Source organism: Saccoglossus kowalevskii, chromosome 11, assembly GCF_978046115.1.
Source record: "Saccoglossus kowalevskii chromosome 11, keSacKowa6.1, whole genome shotgun sequence".
Classification (NCBI taxonomy): domain Eukaryota; kingdom Metazoa; phylum Hemichordata; class Enteropneusta; family Harrimaniidae; genus Saccoglossus; species Saccoglossus kowalevskii.
This window is the reverse complement of record NC_140651.1, coordinates 6372637-6390821: the sequence shown is the minus strand read 5'-3', so window position 1 is coordinate 6390821 and position 18185 is coordinate 6372637. Positions and strand designations below refer to the sequence as shown.

Here is an 18185-nt window from a genome sequence, read left to right as displayed (position 1 = left end):
TGCACATCACTAATTTAAATCAATTGATCTTACTTACTGTGGTAGAACTTTATAATCTGGTTTTACACTCAAGAAAACCGAGACCTGGATGAGAGTACTGGGCAGGATGTGAAATTCTGAATCCTTCAGAGCATGTGCATTATGCCAATCTTCATCTGAGAGTAAACAAAAAAAAAACAATCATTACATATCATAATTTGTAACACAGTTACTGCATGCAGTGGTAACCTTACACCTCCATAATAATGGTGCAACTGAAAGTAGAATTGAGGAATAGGAATGTATTTTTAACATGTTAAATACATTTGTTATTTTTGGACTTTACTCATTATTTCATTGGTACGTTCCAAATAAAAAATTCTATCTATCTGTTAAAGGTATCTTAGGAGTATACATATTTGTAATGTAATAAATTCTATTCTGGGATTGTGACTGTTATGATACAAGTGCTGCCATTTCAATACACAAGGAAGTGTCTATTGTACTGTTAGCATAGGATATGATTAAATGTAGTTTACACTAATAGTATTGGTGGACATAATCATTTTTAATCATGTCAGTCATCGATTGTCTCATTACTCATATTAACTGTCTAAATTAGCAAAAACTACCACCAATGAGACCAGTCACCTTGCTCTCATTCACCTAGATCTACCCATGAATACATATGACAACAATTACTAGTAATTCTACTACATTCGATAAGTGCTTAATCAGTTTCCAATAGTTATACTACAAGTGATATAAATAAATAAATTTGGTGAGTATATAACCACGAGCTACAATCCTGAAATAGTTTAAATTAGAAAATGTCAAACTGACATGAACATGATCGTTGTTGTGTACATGTATATGTGCCCATTGTGTGACGTATATGACCACATGGACTGTGTAGTGTCTAGTGTATAACCACATGGACAGTAGATACATGCAAAGTGTCTAGTGTATAACCACATGGACAGTATATACGTGCAGTGTCTAGTGTATAACCACATGGACAGTATATACATGCAAAGTGTCTAGTGTATAACCACATGGACAGTATATACGTGCAAAGTGTCTAGTGTATAACCACATGGACAGTATATACATACAAAGTGTCTAGTGTATAACCACATGGACAGTATATACATACAAAGTGTCTAGTGTATAACCACATGGACAGTATATACGTACAAAGTGTCTAGTGTATAACCACATGGACAGTATATACATGCAGTGTCTAGTGTATAACCACATGGACAGTATATACATGCAGTGTCTAGTGTATAACCACATGGACAGTATATACATGCAGTGTCTAGTGTATAACCACATGGACAGTATATACGTGCAGTGTCTAGTGTATAATCACATGGACAGTATATACGTGCAGTGTCTAGTGTATAACCACATGGACAGTATATACGTGCAGTGTCTAGTGTATAACCACATGGACAGTATATACATGCAAAGTGTCTAGTGTATAACCACATGGACAGTATATACGTGCAGTGTCTAGTGTATAACCACATGGACAGTATATACAAAGTGTCTAGTGTATAACCACATGGACAGTATATACATACAAAGTGTCTAGTGTATAACCACATGGACAGTATATACGTGCAGTGTCTAGTGTATAACCACATGGACAGTATATACAAAGTGTCTAGTGTATAACCACATGGACAGTATATACATACAAAGTGTCTAGTGTATAACCACATGGACAGTATATACATGCAAAGTGTCTAGTGTATAACCACATGGACAGTATATACGTGCAGTGTCTAGTGTATAACCACATGGACAGTATATACAAAGTGTCTAGTGTATAACCACATGGACAGTATATACATACAAAGTGTCTAGTGTATAACCACATGGACAGTATATACATGCAGTGTCTAGTGTATAACCACATGGACAGTATATACGTGCAAAGTGTCTAGTGTATAACCACATGGACAGTATATACATACAAAGTGTCTAGTGTATAACCACATGGACAGTATATACGTACAAAGTGTCTAGTGTATAACCACATGGACAGTATATACATGCAGTGTCTAGTGTATAACCACATGGACAGTATATACATGCAGTGTCTAGTGTATAACCACATGGACAGTATATACATGCAAAGTGTCTAGTGTATAACCACATGGACAGTATATACAAAGTGTCTAGTGTATAACCACATGGACAGTATATACGTACAAAGTGTCTAGTGTATAACCACATGGACAGTATATACATGCAAAGTGTCTAGTGTATAACCACATGGACAGTATATACATACAAAGTGTCTAGTGTATAACCACATGGACAGTATATACATGCAGTGTCTAGTGTATAACCACATGGACAGTATATACATACAAAGTGTCTAGTGTATAACCACATGGACAGTATATACGTACAAAGTGTCTAGTGTATAACCACATGGACAGTATATACATGCAAAGTGTCTAGTGTATAACCACATGGACAGTATATACATACAAAGTGTCTAGTGTATAACCACATGGACAGTATATACATGCAGTGTCTAGTGTATAACCACATGGACAGTATATACATGCAGTGTCTAGTGTATAACCACATGGACAGTATATACATGCAAAGTGTCTAGTGTATAACCACATGGACAGTATATACGTACAAAGTGTCTAGTGTATAACCACATGGACAGTATATACATGCAGTGTCTAGTGTATAACCACATGGACAGTATATACATGCAAAGTGTCTAGTGTATAACCACATGGACAGTATATACGTACAAAGTGTCTAGTGTATAACCACATGGACAGTATATACATGCAGTGTCTAGTGTATAACCACATGGACAGTATATACATGCAGTGTCTAGTGTATAACCACATGGACAGTATATACGTGCAGTGTCTAGTGTATAATCACATGGACAGTATATACGTGCAGTGTCTAGTGTATAACCACATGGACAGTATATACATGCAGTGTCTAGTGTATAACCACATGGACAGTATATACATGCAAAGTGTCTAGTGTATAATCACATGGACAGTATATACAAAGTGTCTAGTGTATAACCACATGGATAATAGATACATGCAAAGTGTCTAGTGTATAACCACATGGATAATGTACTTATTGTGCCTGATATTTCATGAGAACACATGGACTATATCATGTGACTAAAATATGCATCATTGTACTATATTCCAACAAATATATTTTTACATGTTCCTTGCCTCCCCAGTAAAGCTAATAATGAAGGTGATGTACTGGAACCTTAAGCCGTGCTATTATTTTATGACTTTTATGAACTGATGGCAAACAGCTACAACATGCAGTGATCTGACCCAGGTCAGATAGATTGAATATTGATCTGACCCAGGTCAGTTAGATTGAATATTGATCTTACCCAGGTCAATTACCAGGAGGTTGAATATTGATCTGACCCAGGTCATTAAGGTTGAATGTTGATCAGACCCAGGTCAGTTAGATTGAATGTTGATCTTACCCAGGTCAATTACCAGGAGGTTGAATATTGATCTGACCCAGGTCATTAAGGTTGAATATTGATCAGACCCAGGTCAGTTAGATTGAATGTTGATCTGACCCAAGTTGTGAGGAAGAATATCGATCTGACCCAGGTCAGTTGGGTTCAATACTGATCTGATCCAGGTTAGCAATCTTGAATATTGGTCTGACACAGGTTTGAAAGGTTGAATATTGATCAGACCTAATTCAGAAAGATTGAATATTGACCTGACTCAGGTAAGCAAGGTTGAATATTTATCTGACCCATGTCTGAAAGATTGAATATTGACCTGACTCAGATAGGCAAGGTTGAATATATGACCTGACCCAGGTCTGAAAGTTTGAATATTGATCTGGCTGACTCAGGTAAGCAAGGTTGAATATTTAATAATATTTATACTCACTGACTCCATAATGTAAGAGGTCTATAAAGGAGGTCAAAGGTCATGACTATATGTATGAATGACATAAGTGAATGGGAGGTCATGTACATTTCAATGAAAGAGGTGAATCAGAATTAGGCATCTTTGATAATATCAACGTCACATTAAATATGTGAGATTTACAGTCAATATTGTATGTGAGAGATAACTGGCAAAACAACAAAAATTTATGATATGTATGTTTAGGTAATCTAGAGGGCATAATAGTAACATAGCATCAAAATGAAAAATGTCCCAGCTTAAAGGACTTAAAAGCCATGTACATAAAAATATACTGACCTGCACTGGCAAACAAGACTTGGATATCACTCACTGTTATGGTAAATCTATCATAAAGATGCTGTTCAATTTCTGTCATTGTAGCATCCTGCGAATATAATATAGTTAACAATTCATTGTTAACGCTATATGCATATCTGAACCGTTTGTAGATCACTAGATATATTCAAGCTATAGATTGTAGCTAGCCTAATATACAAGTCTGTATATACATACCTCTAATTGTGGTGCTGTTGTTTGTAGATCACTAGATATATTTAAGCTACCTAAGTCTAATATAAGTAGATTACCACCTTTGTCGATAGCACCATGTTCTGGTATAATGATATAAGGAGACTTCATATCGACATCCACATGTATTGTCTGTAAGTCAAAAATAAATACATTATATATGGGTTATTTGCATGATAGCTTATATTGAGTTGATTATCTGTATCATTTTTTATTAGGAAAATAGGAAGTACTGATATACCCATCCATTAATCTAAACTCAATAGTCATATAGGAAAATAATTATCTGTACCATATCTTAGTAGACAATTCCAAATACAGAACAACAACGCAGTATTTTGAAGATAGTGGACATGTTACTAAACAGAATGCTTCTGATAGTCTGGTAAGACGTAAAGGTGAATACAAATATCACACATACCTTGTGGTTATCTATGGCAAACATGAGGTTGGATTTGGTAACAACAGCTAATTCTGACAGTGTGTTACTGGCTGCAGCTTTTAGTTCTTCCACATCAACTTGAGGTACAGTGAAAAATGACATCACTTCAGAGATGGTGTGCTGAATCAAATAAAGTATATTCAGAACTGATATCAGAAAATCTAATCAATTTCAAAAAGTAACGGATATTTCAAACATGGATCATTATTGAACATGAACACATTCATTAATTTTCTTTTTTTCTTTTATCAAACATTGGTCAATATATTGGTAAATACATCGGTCAATACATTGGTCAATACATTGGTCAATATATTGGTCAATATATTGGTGAATAATTTGGTCAATATATTTGTTTTGTCAAAGGAAGAATATACCATCTTTTATACCATCTTCCATAACATTCAATGTTTAAAATTGCTAGTAGCTTTCAAATGCCAGTAATAAAAGAATTTTGCAAAGTATTGAGGTTCCCTACGAGCTAAAAATAATGAAAACTGAGAATAAAAATTGCATTGGGTGATAAAAAATGGCAATTATATTAATTATGCATATAATAGTAACAATGTCACACATTTCATTTTTTTAAAAGGTCTTAATATTTTACTTAGATCAGAACTCAAAGCCTTCATGGTTAGTTTGGACATTGCCTGACACTCAATGCTCAGGTTGCAGGTGGGAAAAGATGCCAAAATAAGACATTGACATTCTTCATCTAAAGCTATGGAAAACTATAAAAACAAAAAATTCAAGAAAACAGATTGCACATATCTAAAAGACCAATTAACATAAACTACGTTTCTCATTTCGTGTCAATCAAAAGCACACAGTTGAATACAGGACAGCTGAGGTATATTTCTACACCAATGAATACTGTTACACTGACCTCATGATAGATTATCTCCACAGGTTCCATATTAACAGCCACTGAACTGTCAGCATTGACAGTCAAAGGATTGGTTTCAAACTCTAAACCAAACACTTGTGTACCATACCCATTAGTTCTGGTTTTCTCTGAGGTTAAAATTGGAATCAATTCATGGTTTGGTGTGCAGCCTTGAATCAATACACTATCTGTGTTTGTTTTTAACCTGAAATATTAGCATTAAAATTTATTTTACATGTAAATTGTACTATTATTTTATGATGTAAAACATCAGGCTCCAGCCCCTCTACATGTATACTAGAATATTAGGCTCCCTAGCCCCCTGTAAATGTACATTAGATTATAAGGCTCCCCAGCCCCCTGTACATGTATACTAGAACTTCAGGCTCCCTAGCCGCCTGTACATGTACATTTGAACATCAGGCTTCCTAGCCCCCTGTAAATGTACATTAGATTACATTAGATTATCATGCTCCCTAGCCCCCTGTAAATGTACATTAGAACATCAGGCTTCTTAGCGCCCTGTAAATGTAGATTAGATTATAAGGTTCCCCTAGCCCCGGTCCCTATACATGCATATTAGAATATATTTCTTTTATTAATTATTGACCTTTGACCCTGAAACCTTACTGACCTGAATGCATCTGCTGATGGTCTTTGTTCAAGCGATGTTATCATATTATGGAATGAAAACTTCATAATTTCAGACGGATTCTTTAAAGTCAACACACAATGATTTAAAGAAAATGTGAATTTCCTTTCCACATACTGAAATAAATAACAAACAAACATACATTATTTCTACCTTCACTAGGCTAGCAATGAATATACAGTATGTTTATATATTAATAATTTTTGTGATTACACAATTCTCGCGTTTCACAATAAAGTGCGCCCTCGGCGGATAACCTGGAAAGACGCATTTCTCACTTCCGGTGTCGACATCGCAATAATGGCGCCACCAGCGGAGAACGTTGAACGTTGAGAGGCTTATTTGCATGGCGGTCTTCTGTGACTTTAGTCGTCCCCGATTTAAAAAAATATTTAACTGATCGTCGTATACCATGTGCTGGGAAGAAGAAAAATGAGTTGGTTGAATTGGCACAAAAAGCAAGCGGTATATACCATGTTATTGAAGACTGTGATCATGATGAATCAGAGAGGAAACGCCGGCGGGTGTTAAATGCTGACGGGACTGTTGCTGTTGACCTGAATGGTAAACAAGTGGTGTGGACACGAACACTTCATTGTCTCCCGAAAGTTGCGCTTGGTGACGTGTTTGCGTATTTAATAAGAAACTGCGAGTGGACACCGGAACGACTGACAAAATATAAACACGACGATGGGTATCTTATGTTTAAGGATAACCATGTAGAGGACGTTCTTTTAGGAAAGGTGTCTGGGCACATAGATCACGTCTATGTCAAAGCTGAGGTGAAACCGGAACAACGCCAAACTGCTCAGCGGTACGCAACATGGCTACTTCTTTCATCAGATGCTGAAGTTATGTCCGCCGGTTGTGGCTGTGTTGCAGCGTAAGTGTTACCAAACCAGTAATTGTTATAATTATCTTACATGTACTATGTAGTTCAAACATTCATATCTTTAAGAAGCTACATGTAGTGTTTTGTTAATATTAATGTACTGAGGCAAACATAATTAATTTGAAAAGATCTACATTGTTTTCAAAAATTAGCATGTAAATATAAAGTTGTAAATAACAGTATATTTTAGTATTAAAGAATGCTTTAAAGTTTTAATCACTCCTTCCCACATCTTAGAACAAGTATAGTGCATGCCATCCATTTTCTCTCGTCCCCAGTTTTTAACTATACAAACTAAAATAAATTATGGTTATATGGTAAAATATTTGTTTATTGGTTCCTCCATTAAAATGTTTTATATTTATTTTTCTATTAGTGATAATGGTTCTTGCAAGCACACAGCTGCTCTACTATTTGCAGTAGCTGAATACGTAGACAGGCAGACTGACAGGGGAACTGCAGTAAGTACCGATGAGACTTGTGTGTGGACTAAGCCCCGCAAAACATCCATACCAGTTAAGGTGGAAGACCTAGATTATCGCAGAGATAAAACAACACCAAGGAAACCTGGTCCCCAACCTAAGAACTACAGACCACTGAGAACAGTGAACAATACAGACATTCTCAGGATTCAAGAGCATTTAAAAAGGGTGAGGTGCTGATTTTCTTAAGGGGTAACCATTTTAAAAATGGGGAGGGGCACTTGAGGAAATTGGATGTACATATTGTAAATTTTACTTTCTTCCCAACATGGTGGCAACATATTTCATAAACTAACAGCCTGTCGGCTGATATAGCTCCGCTGTATACTCTGAAAACAGATTGCCAAAAATATATATTTACCAGTGCCCCATCATAACATAAGAAACTTTGTTTGTATATAGATAAGTACAATTTCCTTTCCTGTCATATTGTTAGACAACTCTTTACCCACCACTTTATTTTAGGCAATAAAACAAAAGGGAAAAGAAAACAAGTCCCCTTCCCCTTATTCACTCAAATATGGATAGTAAACTTTTACTTTAGTTGATACATGTTGTAAACCTACTCCAACTTGTATGATTTATTTTCACACACTTACACTATACTTTGGTATGAACAATACCATACATTAAAAAACACTTAACACTCAATATTTATTGTTATGTTTTTATTCAATGCAAGTAAGATGACAGATGAATAATGTATGTTTACTGACATGAATAAATTGTTACAAAAAAATCACAATGAAAATCTGTACGTTTCTTTTAAAAAAAATATATTTTATAGAATTTAGTATGTATCTCTTGGTGTGCTACCCATGTACCTGCTACCTTGACTGGGTGGTCACATACTCCAGAATGATACAACACGTACAGCCAATGGTATGAAATCCTACGTTGTAAGTTTGGCATTCAAATTATAAAAAAAAAAAACTTATTTCAACATTTAGCTTGCCTGCTGCTAAAATTATGTACACATTTACCAACTATAAAAACTAGTGTCGTTTACCTATTTAGTATGATAATTTATTCTAAAAATTGGCATTTAAAAGTATGGTAACAGTAACAACTAATTTGTTAACGGTGCATCATCCATGGTCATAAATCGTGTGAACATATTCACATCATTTGAATTACGTGATTGCTAACCAATCACAATCTAGGATCAATATGTGTGACAATACAATGACTCCCACACAGGAAAAACATGCAATTTCAATCAGATTGGATCATGGCAGAAAAAAAAATTGATAAGTCTGAATTCAGTCAAACAATATGAAAGAACAAAAAACTAATCAGAAATCCAGATAATAATAAAAACTGGACTAGAAAATCATTACTGAAATACATATTTAGTACAAGTGAAGAAGACTTTTTTTTTCTGTAATGGTACATTTGCATACAAACGTGTTGTAAAGATATACATTTGCATTCAAGCATCAGCAACTGTATTTACGCTTAACTGCCTTTTTGGGTACAACTTTAGACATTTTCAATGCTTGTTCGTTTTTAGAATAAAATAAGGGTCCTTTGAGATTGCAGAATGATGCAACAAGTTTAACAATCATTGATGCACAATCCTGTAAAGAAGATGGAATTTGGTGTTTCAAGATCCTCCAACATTTAACACGTTGGATTGCTCTTTCGACATGAATCCTTAGGCGTGCTATTTTTCTTGTTCGTCTAATTTCATTAACATTAAGTCTTTTACCCTTCCCATTAAGCCATTTTCTGGTGAATGGAGGAGCAATGAGAGCAGCATTTTTTTTTAAAAGTAAATCTTCTATATGGAAGCCTCTATCAGCCATCACAGCATCTCCATCATCCAGCTTTTCTATCAGTCCACTTTGTTCTGTAAGATACTTGTCAGAAACATTTCCTGACCACAGGTCACTTACAAATGTGAATGCACCAAAAGGTGAAACCCCAAACAAAACTTTGTATGTATTGTGACTTTTATATTGTGAGTAAGTTTTATATTGTTCATCTTTGTTCTTTGGCCGATCAATAAAAAATTCAGAACAGTCAATTACAACACGGGTATTGGGGAACGACTTTTTAAAGTCTAGTGGCATCCATCCTTGAATATTTGCTTGTGATGGCCAGACAAGTAATGCTGGCACTAAAGTCTGGTACATGTAGGAGATCCATGTGATTGTTATTCTTGATACAGTTGAGCAGCTTACATCGAACAAATCCGCTAGGAGGAGAAGTGGTAAATTTAGACGTAGTCTAATTAAGCACATAAGAAATTGGTAATAATGCGGCAACTGATGTTGCCTTCCTGGTCTTTGTCGCCCACTGTTATGATGATGAGCAGTACTCTCTGCACCTCTCCAGTACTTTAGTTGATCAACACCCCCACTAATTGAGTCATAAACACCAACAACAAAAAATAAAAATATAGCATATGAACAAAATAAACAATGCAGTACTGAAAACATTACCTTAAACTATGTATTGTCACCACAGAAACTATATATTAAAACTGTACAAAAATAATAAACCAGTAGTATAGCAACACAAGCAATAACACATATACAAAATTACAACAATAACAATTTTGAAAAAAAAATGTTTACAAAATGTTTTAATATGAATGAATTTGATATTGTGAATGTCTCACCCTGAAGAATAGACTTTGAGTGCAATCCTGTATAGAAATTTACTCTCTCATCAGTCTCAGTTGCACAGTTGACTACACCTTGTCCTGGTTTTTTTGAAGATGGTGGTTTAGCTGTACTTTCTAGAACATTTATGTCATCCATGGTCATTGTGGTTTGTGTACTTATGTTAACCAAAATAGGAGATGCAGTATGGAGGTAATCATGATCCAGTGGTTGTGGTGTCTCAACAAATGGACAAACATTAAGCTGCAAACCTATATAAAAATAATGAAGACAGTTTGATATTCAGTAAATTGTTCACTTCAAATGTGCGTCCGGTGACCCCAAATACTTTGCATGGAACAACTGGGGGTAACCTGTAAATCAAAGGCCGTTGAATAAACATCAAGCTGCTAGGCAACCACGGCCATCAAATTTTACAGGTGTGTGAGAACGTCCCAAATGAATTGGTACCGACTGTTGGCAAAGAGTTGGAGGTTGCAATAAAGCAGAAACCTGGTATTGGACGTAAGTTGTATTTTTTGTTGACTTTAAACGTACCATGTCGTTCGATGCCCGTAAATCAAATTAGTTGATGTATAGTTAGTTTGGCTAATGTCGAGTATGTGTATATGATATGATACGTGGTCCCCAAACACTGAATCCCAGAGCGTTTCGTTATATTCTAAAGGATTGCGTTTTTTACGATCAACTAATTTCACACAGAAATATGGTAGCTGCTTGTGATCAGGCAGTATTCGTATTTATAATTGTGCATCCAAACGTTTGTGACTGTACATTTGAAGTGAACAATTTACTGAATATCAAAATGTCGGGAACAAAGTCTCGACCGTCTAGAAATATTCAGAATGTCCACTATGTTTTTCATCTTTACTTTTTCCGCCACGTCTAATCAAATGTTTCCACCTTGCAATTGCGGTTTTTTCTTGCGGCCATTTTACCCACCTAATACCCTTCATCCAAGGATATTTGTCAAGGTTTCGAAGCTTCGATGTATGTGAATAGCATTCCGAGGATTCGCAAAGGAAGACCATGGCAATAAACTGAATTATTATATGAAAAACAAATTGACGAAATCAAATACGCGCGGTAAAACCTCAGAATAAAGATGTCAACAATTTCCCATGATGCTTTGCGTATCATATGCCTCTCTCTACAGCCCGGTAGGTGGCGCAGTGTATTGTGAAACGCGAGAATTGTGACAATAACTTCAAGTTATTGAAAATAACAGAAAATAACACAACAGTACAGCAGTAAATATGTCCAAGATTATCACTTACTTCAATAGGTTTATCTTCTTCTCTTTCTAGTTCACTCTCATCATATCCAATGGCTTTGTATAAATCTTCCTTCTCTTTGTCACTCAAAGTGTCAAGAAATCCTGAAATACATAGTTATACCATATTAGGGCACGCAGGTTATGCCATATTTGGTCAAGCAGGTATGCCATATTTGGTCATGAAGGTTATACCATATTTGGTCATCAATGTTATACCATATTTGGTCATGAAGGTTACACCATATTTGGTTATGCAGGTTATACCATATTTGGTCATCAAGGTTATACCATATTTGGTCATGAAGGTTGTACCATATTTGGTTATGCAGGTTATACCATATTTGGTTATGCAGGTTATACCATATTTGGTCATGAAGTTTATATCTTATGTATACTTACCACTATCATCTGATTCTTCTACGTCTAATTCTGCTTCACTGTCTGTACTTGATGAAAACCAATTCCATATTGACCAACTTCCATCTTTTTCTTTCTTCCTTCGTTTCTCTCGTTCTGGAGCTTCCCTCACAAACTAAATGTTACATAAATAGATTTTTAGTTTAGGTGCCACATACAACCAGTCAATCATGTGAAATATCTAGATGATATATGTATAAATTGGAATTTTATGTAATTTCCGAACAACCGGAAAAAGTGTTCAATTTTGATTAATCAACTGAATCATTACAAATGTTATAAGTGCGATCTTGGAGTAGAGATGAAATTGAAAGACAGAAAATGATCACATCACCTCTAGTCTAGCATGTTCTCTTGCCATTAATATATTAGCAATATCCATTCTTTCTTCCAGTTGTCTCAATTCAGTTTTGTATCTATCTGCATGGTCTGGATATTCTATCTTCTTTTTATAAACATTTTTATATCGTTTATACATGCTTCTATGTTCTTTAATTCTTTCCCAGGACCATGGTCTGATATGTTCTTCAAGTACAGATGAATATGCATAGTGCCACCTGGGAAGATGAGAGTAAACCAATCAATGATGAGTATGCAAATTAGGACAAGAATTAAACCAATCAGTGAAGAGTATGCAGATGAGGTCCCATGACCACAGTCCTTCGAAGCTGCAATGAACTTCCTCTTGAAACAAACATGGTAAATAAGTCCTTATTTGGAATTCACATTTCCTAATAAGGTAGGACGTCATGTACTTGTTGCATGACTTACCAAGCTTTGGCATTGCCTTTGACTTGCACATTTGGGTGATACTTTCTGTATAATTTGTTAACTTCCATTAGTTTGAAAGCTTGTATTAAATCCAATATCTCTATGTATTGTTTCCTTGACAACGCAGTTGCGATCTCTTCAGTCACAATTTCTAGCATCAGTTTAGGTTGTAAGAAATCTACTTTGCTAGATTTGTCAAACGATATCCTGGCCTCCGTACTGATGGGATGAATTACTGTGAAATAAACAGTAAAATAAATAAGTAAAATATGAAAGATGGTACTATATCCATAATTTATTGACTCAATATTATTAAAACTATTATTGTATTTGTTTTATTTAGCACCCTTTCAATAGAGCACACACATGTACAAGTATGTATGTCTAAAAGCTTACATAGTTTACATTCTCACAGTCGGAGCTACGCCACGATCCCCCAAACGTTGCCAGGACCAATCACAAACAGGAAAAGACAATGAATTTTTGGATTAACACCTCTGTTCTCCCCCACTTTAACCAAATTTCCCCCCACGCTAACGAAAAATTTTTATGTTTTCCACTGACTTCCTGTTCCAGTCCGTCTGTAAGAATGAATATGTTTTCATTTCCACTGTTACTATGGAGAACACAATCAAGTGATGAGAAAGTAGCCTCACTGTTTCAATCATTTTCACTGTATCAAGAGAAACCGATACTGTAACCGTGCAATTTGCACAGAGTTTTTGAATCAACTCCTCCCCCTTTAAATGGAGATATTAAGTATTTCATGCACATATTTTGATTATTCATAGTCCGTGATAAAAGAAATGTTACATGGAACAGCACACTCATAGAAATTGAACGCATAACAAATGCAACAAAAATAGTCAAGAACTCCATTCATGTTGGCAGCATTGTTTTCTTTCTAGCATCTTTGGGATAACTTGATGTGAAGCAAAGGGGCAGCAAGAAGTTGCAACAAGTTAGAAACAAATTGAGAGCTAATATTTTAATCGAAATTTGTTGCCATGATTACTGATAGCAGTGGATTTCTCCTCATCAGCGATTGGAGTGAAAACATTTTGAAGAAAAGAACCTTTGACATTTGACTATCACCAATGACATCCACAATGGAGTGGCTGGAGTCTGATCTCATCACCAATCTGTGAGTCTGGGTAACCCATAGCAACATTATGATTTACGTCCACTACCGGTAGTTAAAATCCCAGTAAAAATGAAATTACAATGTTTTCCTAAATTTGAGTAAATGAGAATGAGATTTATTTGATCAAACATTTGGTCACAAAGTGATGCTAAAACTGGTTCAATTCAATAATTTTATAAAGCAAATTATTTACCCAATTTGGATGCCATAACAAATCCCACCAACATATTACTTTTATTCTATATTTATTGTTTTTTTAAATACTAAAGTTTGGTCAGATTTCCTAATTTCCTATTGGCTGAAAAAGTACTGATCAGTGCTTGTAATATTGTCTATTTTAAGAAAGGTCACAAAACCTGGGTTGAAGTGTTGAATAAAGTATATAAAATGCACACAGATTTGGAGCAGAAAAAACAAACAAATTCTAGAGGTGAATACAATCAGCCAACACCACAATAGGTGTTGATGGATGACACAGCAACAATCTTTACTTCATTCACCACTGAACATTGAGATTTAAAAAAAAAAATTATTCTTACAAAAGTCAACTTCTTCGCCATTAACTTTATGATTTACCACGACCTCCTGCATCATCGACAGCCATTTTCCACTCCCTATAAACGAACCAATACGAGTCTTCACCGGTGAATTCCAGTAAGCGGCCAAGTTCTCCATCTTGATTAACTACAAAATTAAAATTTAGAATTCATTGCATATGCATTGAATGTTCAACATTAAGGAGAGTCACTTGCAGAACTGCATGTACCATATTAGCTTTACAAGGTAGCAAGAGTTGTTCCCTCCACAGTGCTCCAAACCCAGCATATGCCTGACAGAACAATGTAGTTTTTCACTTCCAATAAAATAAAAAAACCAATAAAATTGCAAAGAGTAACCATTCACAGCAAAGTATATTTGTCAACATAATGTGTTGCCAGATTCCACCCAATGTTTATCATTTTGTTGAAAATGGTCTGTGATTTTTGCCGACAATACAAACATGGCTTTGCCTCCCTAGTTACGAGTGAGCTCTGCACAGGAAAGACACAGCCTGTTATAGCCTGACAAAGTTGCATGAGTTACGTACGCCCCCCCCCACCTTCCGTGTGGAGTTACCATGACGACCAAAATGAATATTCATTGAAACTTATTGCAAGAAGGTGTGAATATTGCGAAATCACAGTATTGATCTTGCCGACGAGACATACACTATGTTGTCAGGAGGTCTGATGCTGTTCGGTCGGTGAGGGTGCCACTCAAGCCTACATGTCAGGCTAGTATCATATTTGCTCTATTACAAGTACATCTCCAATAAAAGCATACATAGAACAAAACAAAAATTTAAATTAAATTTTAAATTTGCATTTACTGTATAGAACATCTTTAACATACAGCTACTATGATTAGAACTATAAAGAGAAGGTGAGAACATTAATTCATGGCATATTTGTATCATTCTGACGCAATACTGTAAAATACTTTTAAATTATTTTTCATAGAGGAATGATTTATTGAAAATACAATCCAGTGAATATAATTTTTTTCTTATACAAAATACCGAAAATAACTTTTCAGCGATAATTAATTCAAGCTAAAATGAAATATTTTACAGTATTTCTGACTAATTTGAACACATTGCTGTAGCTTTGCCTCCACAACCAATTTCAATGTCTCTCTATATGTCTGTCGACATGTTGTAACTGTTTTTAATTAATCATGCATTTGTGATACTTAATGAATTCCCTGGACTTACTTTTCTCATAATAGTTACTGTGGCATCAACCGTGGTAGGCTGCCATAAATCGTCCGTAGTTTGAGCGGTTAAACTTTGTAACATCACACCAAAAGCTACAGGATTGCCTGGATTGGTCACAGAGTCTTCATAACGGATATGCACATTATTCAATGTTACCTACAAAATCAAACAGTCAAGGTTAATATACCATCCACTGAGACAATTATTGGGTCATAGGTTATAACATACGATATGAAAGGCAGCAAATAGCATAGAAATAAATATCAAATCAGTCATGGTTGACATGCCAACACAGCAACCGTTCATGGTTAGATAAATCATGACCAATCGTTATGCAGGATGTTCAGTTAGCAGGGATTGAAATAGAATTTTTTCCCTGCATGCATAGTGTGCATGTTGAATTTGAAATTTACCTGCACTAACTTGTTGTGAAATGCACTACTTTAAAGTTTAAATAAAATTTATGGGTTCTCGATTGATGCGATCACGAAAGAATTGTTTTTTTTAGTTGTTTCACAATGTTGGTTGAACTTAATTTAGGCTTAGTGAATATAATGAGAAAATGTTGTTTCTACATGCACATTATATTTTGAGTTTACTTGCACTAGGTAATAATCTATGTGCATAGTGCAGTGTGCACATTATATTTTGAGTTTACTTGCACTAGCTAATAATCTATGTGCATAGTGCAGTGTGCACATTATATTTTGAGTTTACTTGCACTAGCTAATAATCTATGTGCATAGTGCAGTGTGCACATTATATTTTGAGTTTACTTGCACTAGGTAATAATCTATGTGCATAGTGCAGTGTGCACATTATATTTTGAGTTTACTTGCACTAGCTAATAATCTATGTGCATAGTGCAGTGTGCACATTATATTTTGAGTTTACTTGCACTAGCTAATAATCTATGTGCATAGTGCAGTGTGCACATTATATTTTGAGTTTACTTGCACTAGCTAATAATCTATGTGCATAGTGCAGTGTGCACATTATATTTTGAGTTTACTTGCACTAGCTAATAATCTATGTGCATAGTGCAGTGTGCACATTATATTTTGAGTTTACTTGCACTAGCTAATAATCTATGTGCATAGTGCAGTGTGCACATTATATTTTGAGTTTACTTGCACTAGGTAATAATCTATGTGCATAGTGCAGTGTGCACATTATATTTTGAGTTTACTTGCACTAGCTAATAATCTATGTGCATAGTGCAGTGTGCACATTATATTTTGAGTTTACTTGCACTAGCTAATAATCTATGTGCATAGTGCAGTGTGCACCAGGGTATTTTGAGTTTACTTGCACTAGCTAATAATCTATGTACATAGTGCAGTGTGCACATTATATTTTGAGTTTACTTGCACTAGCTAATAATCTATGTGCATAGTACAGTGTGCACATTATATTTTGAGTTTACTTGCACTAGCTAATAATCTATGTGCATAGTGCAGTGTGCACATTATATTTTGAGTTTATTTGCACTAGCTAATAATCTATGTGCATAGTACAGTGTGCACATTATATTTTGAGTTTACTTGCACTAGCTAATAATCTATGTGCATAGTACAGTGTGCACATTATATTTTGAGTTTACTTGCACTAGCTAATAATCTATGTGCATAGTACAGTGTGCACATTATATTTTGAGTTTACTTGCACTAGCTAATAATCTATGTGCGTAGTGTAGTGTGCACATTATATTTTGAGTTTACTTGCACTAGGTAATAATCTATGTGCATAGTGCAGTGTGCACATTATATTTTGAGTTTACTTGCACTAGCTAATAATCTATGTGCATAGTGCAGTGTGCACATTATATTTTGAGTTTACTTGCACTAGCTAATAATCTATGTGCATAGTGCAGTGTGCACATTATATTTTGAGTTTACTTGCACTAGCTAATAATCTATGTGCATAGTGCAGTGTGCACATTATATTTTGAGTTTACTTGCACTAGCTAATAATCTATGTGCATAGTGCAGTGTGCACATTATATTTTGAGTTTACTTGCACTAGCTGATAATCTATGTGCATAGTGCAGTGTGCACATTATATTTTGAGTTTACTAGCACTAGCTAATAATCTATGTGCATAGTGCAGTGTGCACATTATATTTTGAGTTTACTTGCACTAGCTAATAATCTATGTGCATAGTGCAGTGTGCACATTATATTTTGAGTTTACTTGCACTAGCTAATAATCTATGTGCATAGTGCAGTGTGCACATTATATTTTGAGTTTACTTGCACTAGCTGATAATCTATGTGCATAGTGCAGTGTGCACATTATATTTTGAGTTTACTTGCACTACCTAATAATCTATGTGCATAGTGCAGTGTGTACATTATATTTTGAGTTTACT

The 18185-nt window shown here is 35.1% G+C and overlaps 2 protein-coding genes and 1 pseudogene across 2 annotated transcripts in view; 1 reads left to right on the top strand and 2 right to left on the bottom strand.

Annotated features, from left to right (window-relative positions):
- LOC100375571 (intermembrane lipid transfer protein VPS13A-like) overlaps positions 1–18185 on the bottom strand; it is a 100525-nt gene that overhangs the window by 49980 nt on the left and 32360 nt on the right. Inside the window, exons 7-18 of the mRNA XM_085505588.1 lie at positions 15812–15970; positions 14598–14742; positions 12915–13149; positions 12478–12700; positions 12126–12258; positions 11728–11828; positions 6429–6562; positions 5795–5999; positions 4888–5028; positions 4452–4598; positions 4236–4323; positions 38–155 (exon numbers count right to left, since the gene is read on the bottom strand). Of these exons, the coding sequence (XP_085361714.1) occupies positions 38–155; positions 4236–4323; positions 4452–4598; positions 4888–5028; positions 5795–5999; positions 6429–6562; positions 11728–11828; positions 12126–12258; positions 12478–12700; positions 12915–13149; positions 14598–14742; positions 15812–15970 (1829 nt within the window). The remainder of the gene's footprint in view (positions 1–37; positions 156–4235; positions 4324–4451; positions 4599–4887; positions 5029–5794; positions 6000–6428; positions 6563–11727; positions 11829–12125; positions 12259–12477; positions 12701–12914; positions 13150–14597; positions 14743–15811; positions 15971–18185) is intronic.
- LOC100372545 (uncharacterized) lies at positions 6747–8082 on the top strand. The gene is made up of 3 exons (XM_002739982.3): positions 6747–6774; positions 6816–7329; positions 7715–8082. Exons 1-3 carry the CDS (start codon positions 6747–6749, stop codon positions 7998–8000), a joined length of 828 nt encoding a protein of 275 aa, XP_002740028.3. The 3' UTR covers positions 8001–8082.
- LOC102801731 (uncharacterized) lies at positions 9240–11534 on the bottom strand (annotated as a pseudogene).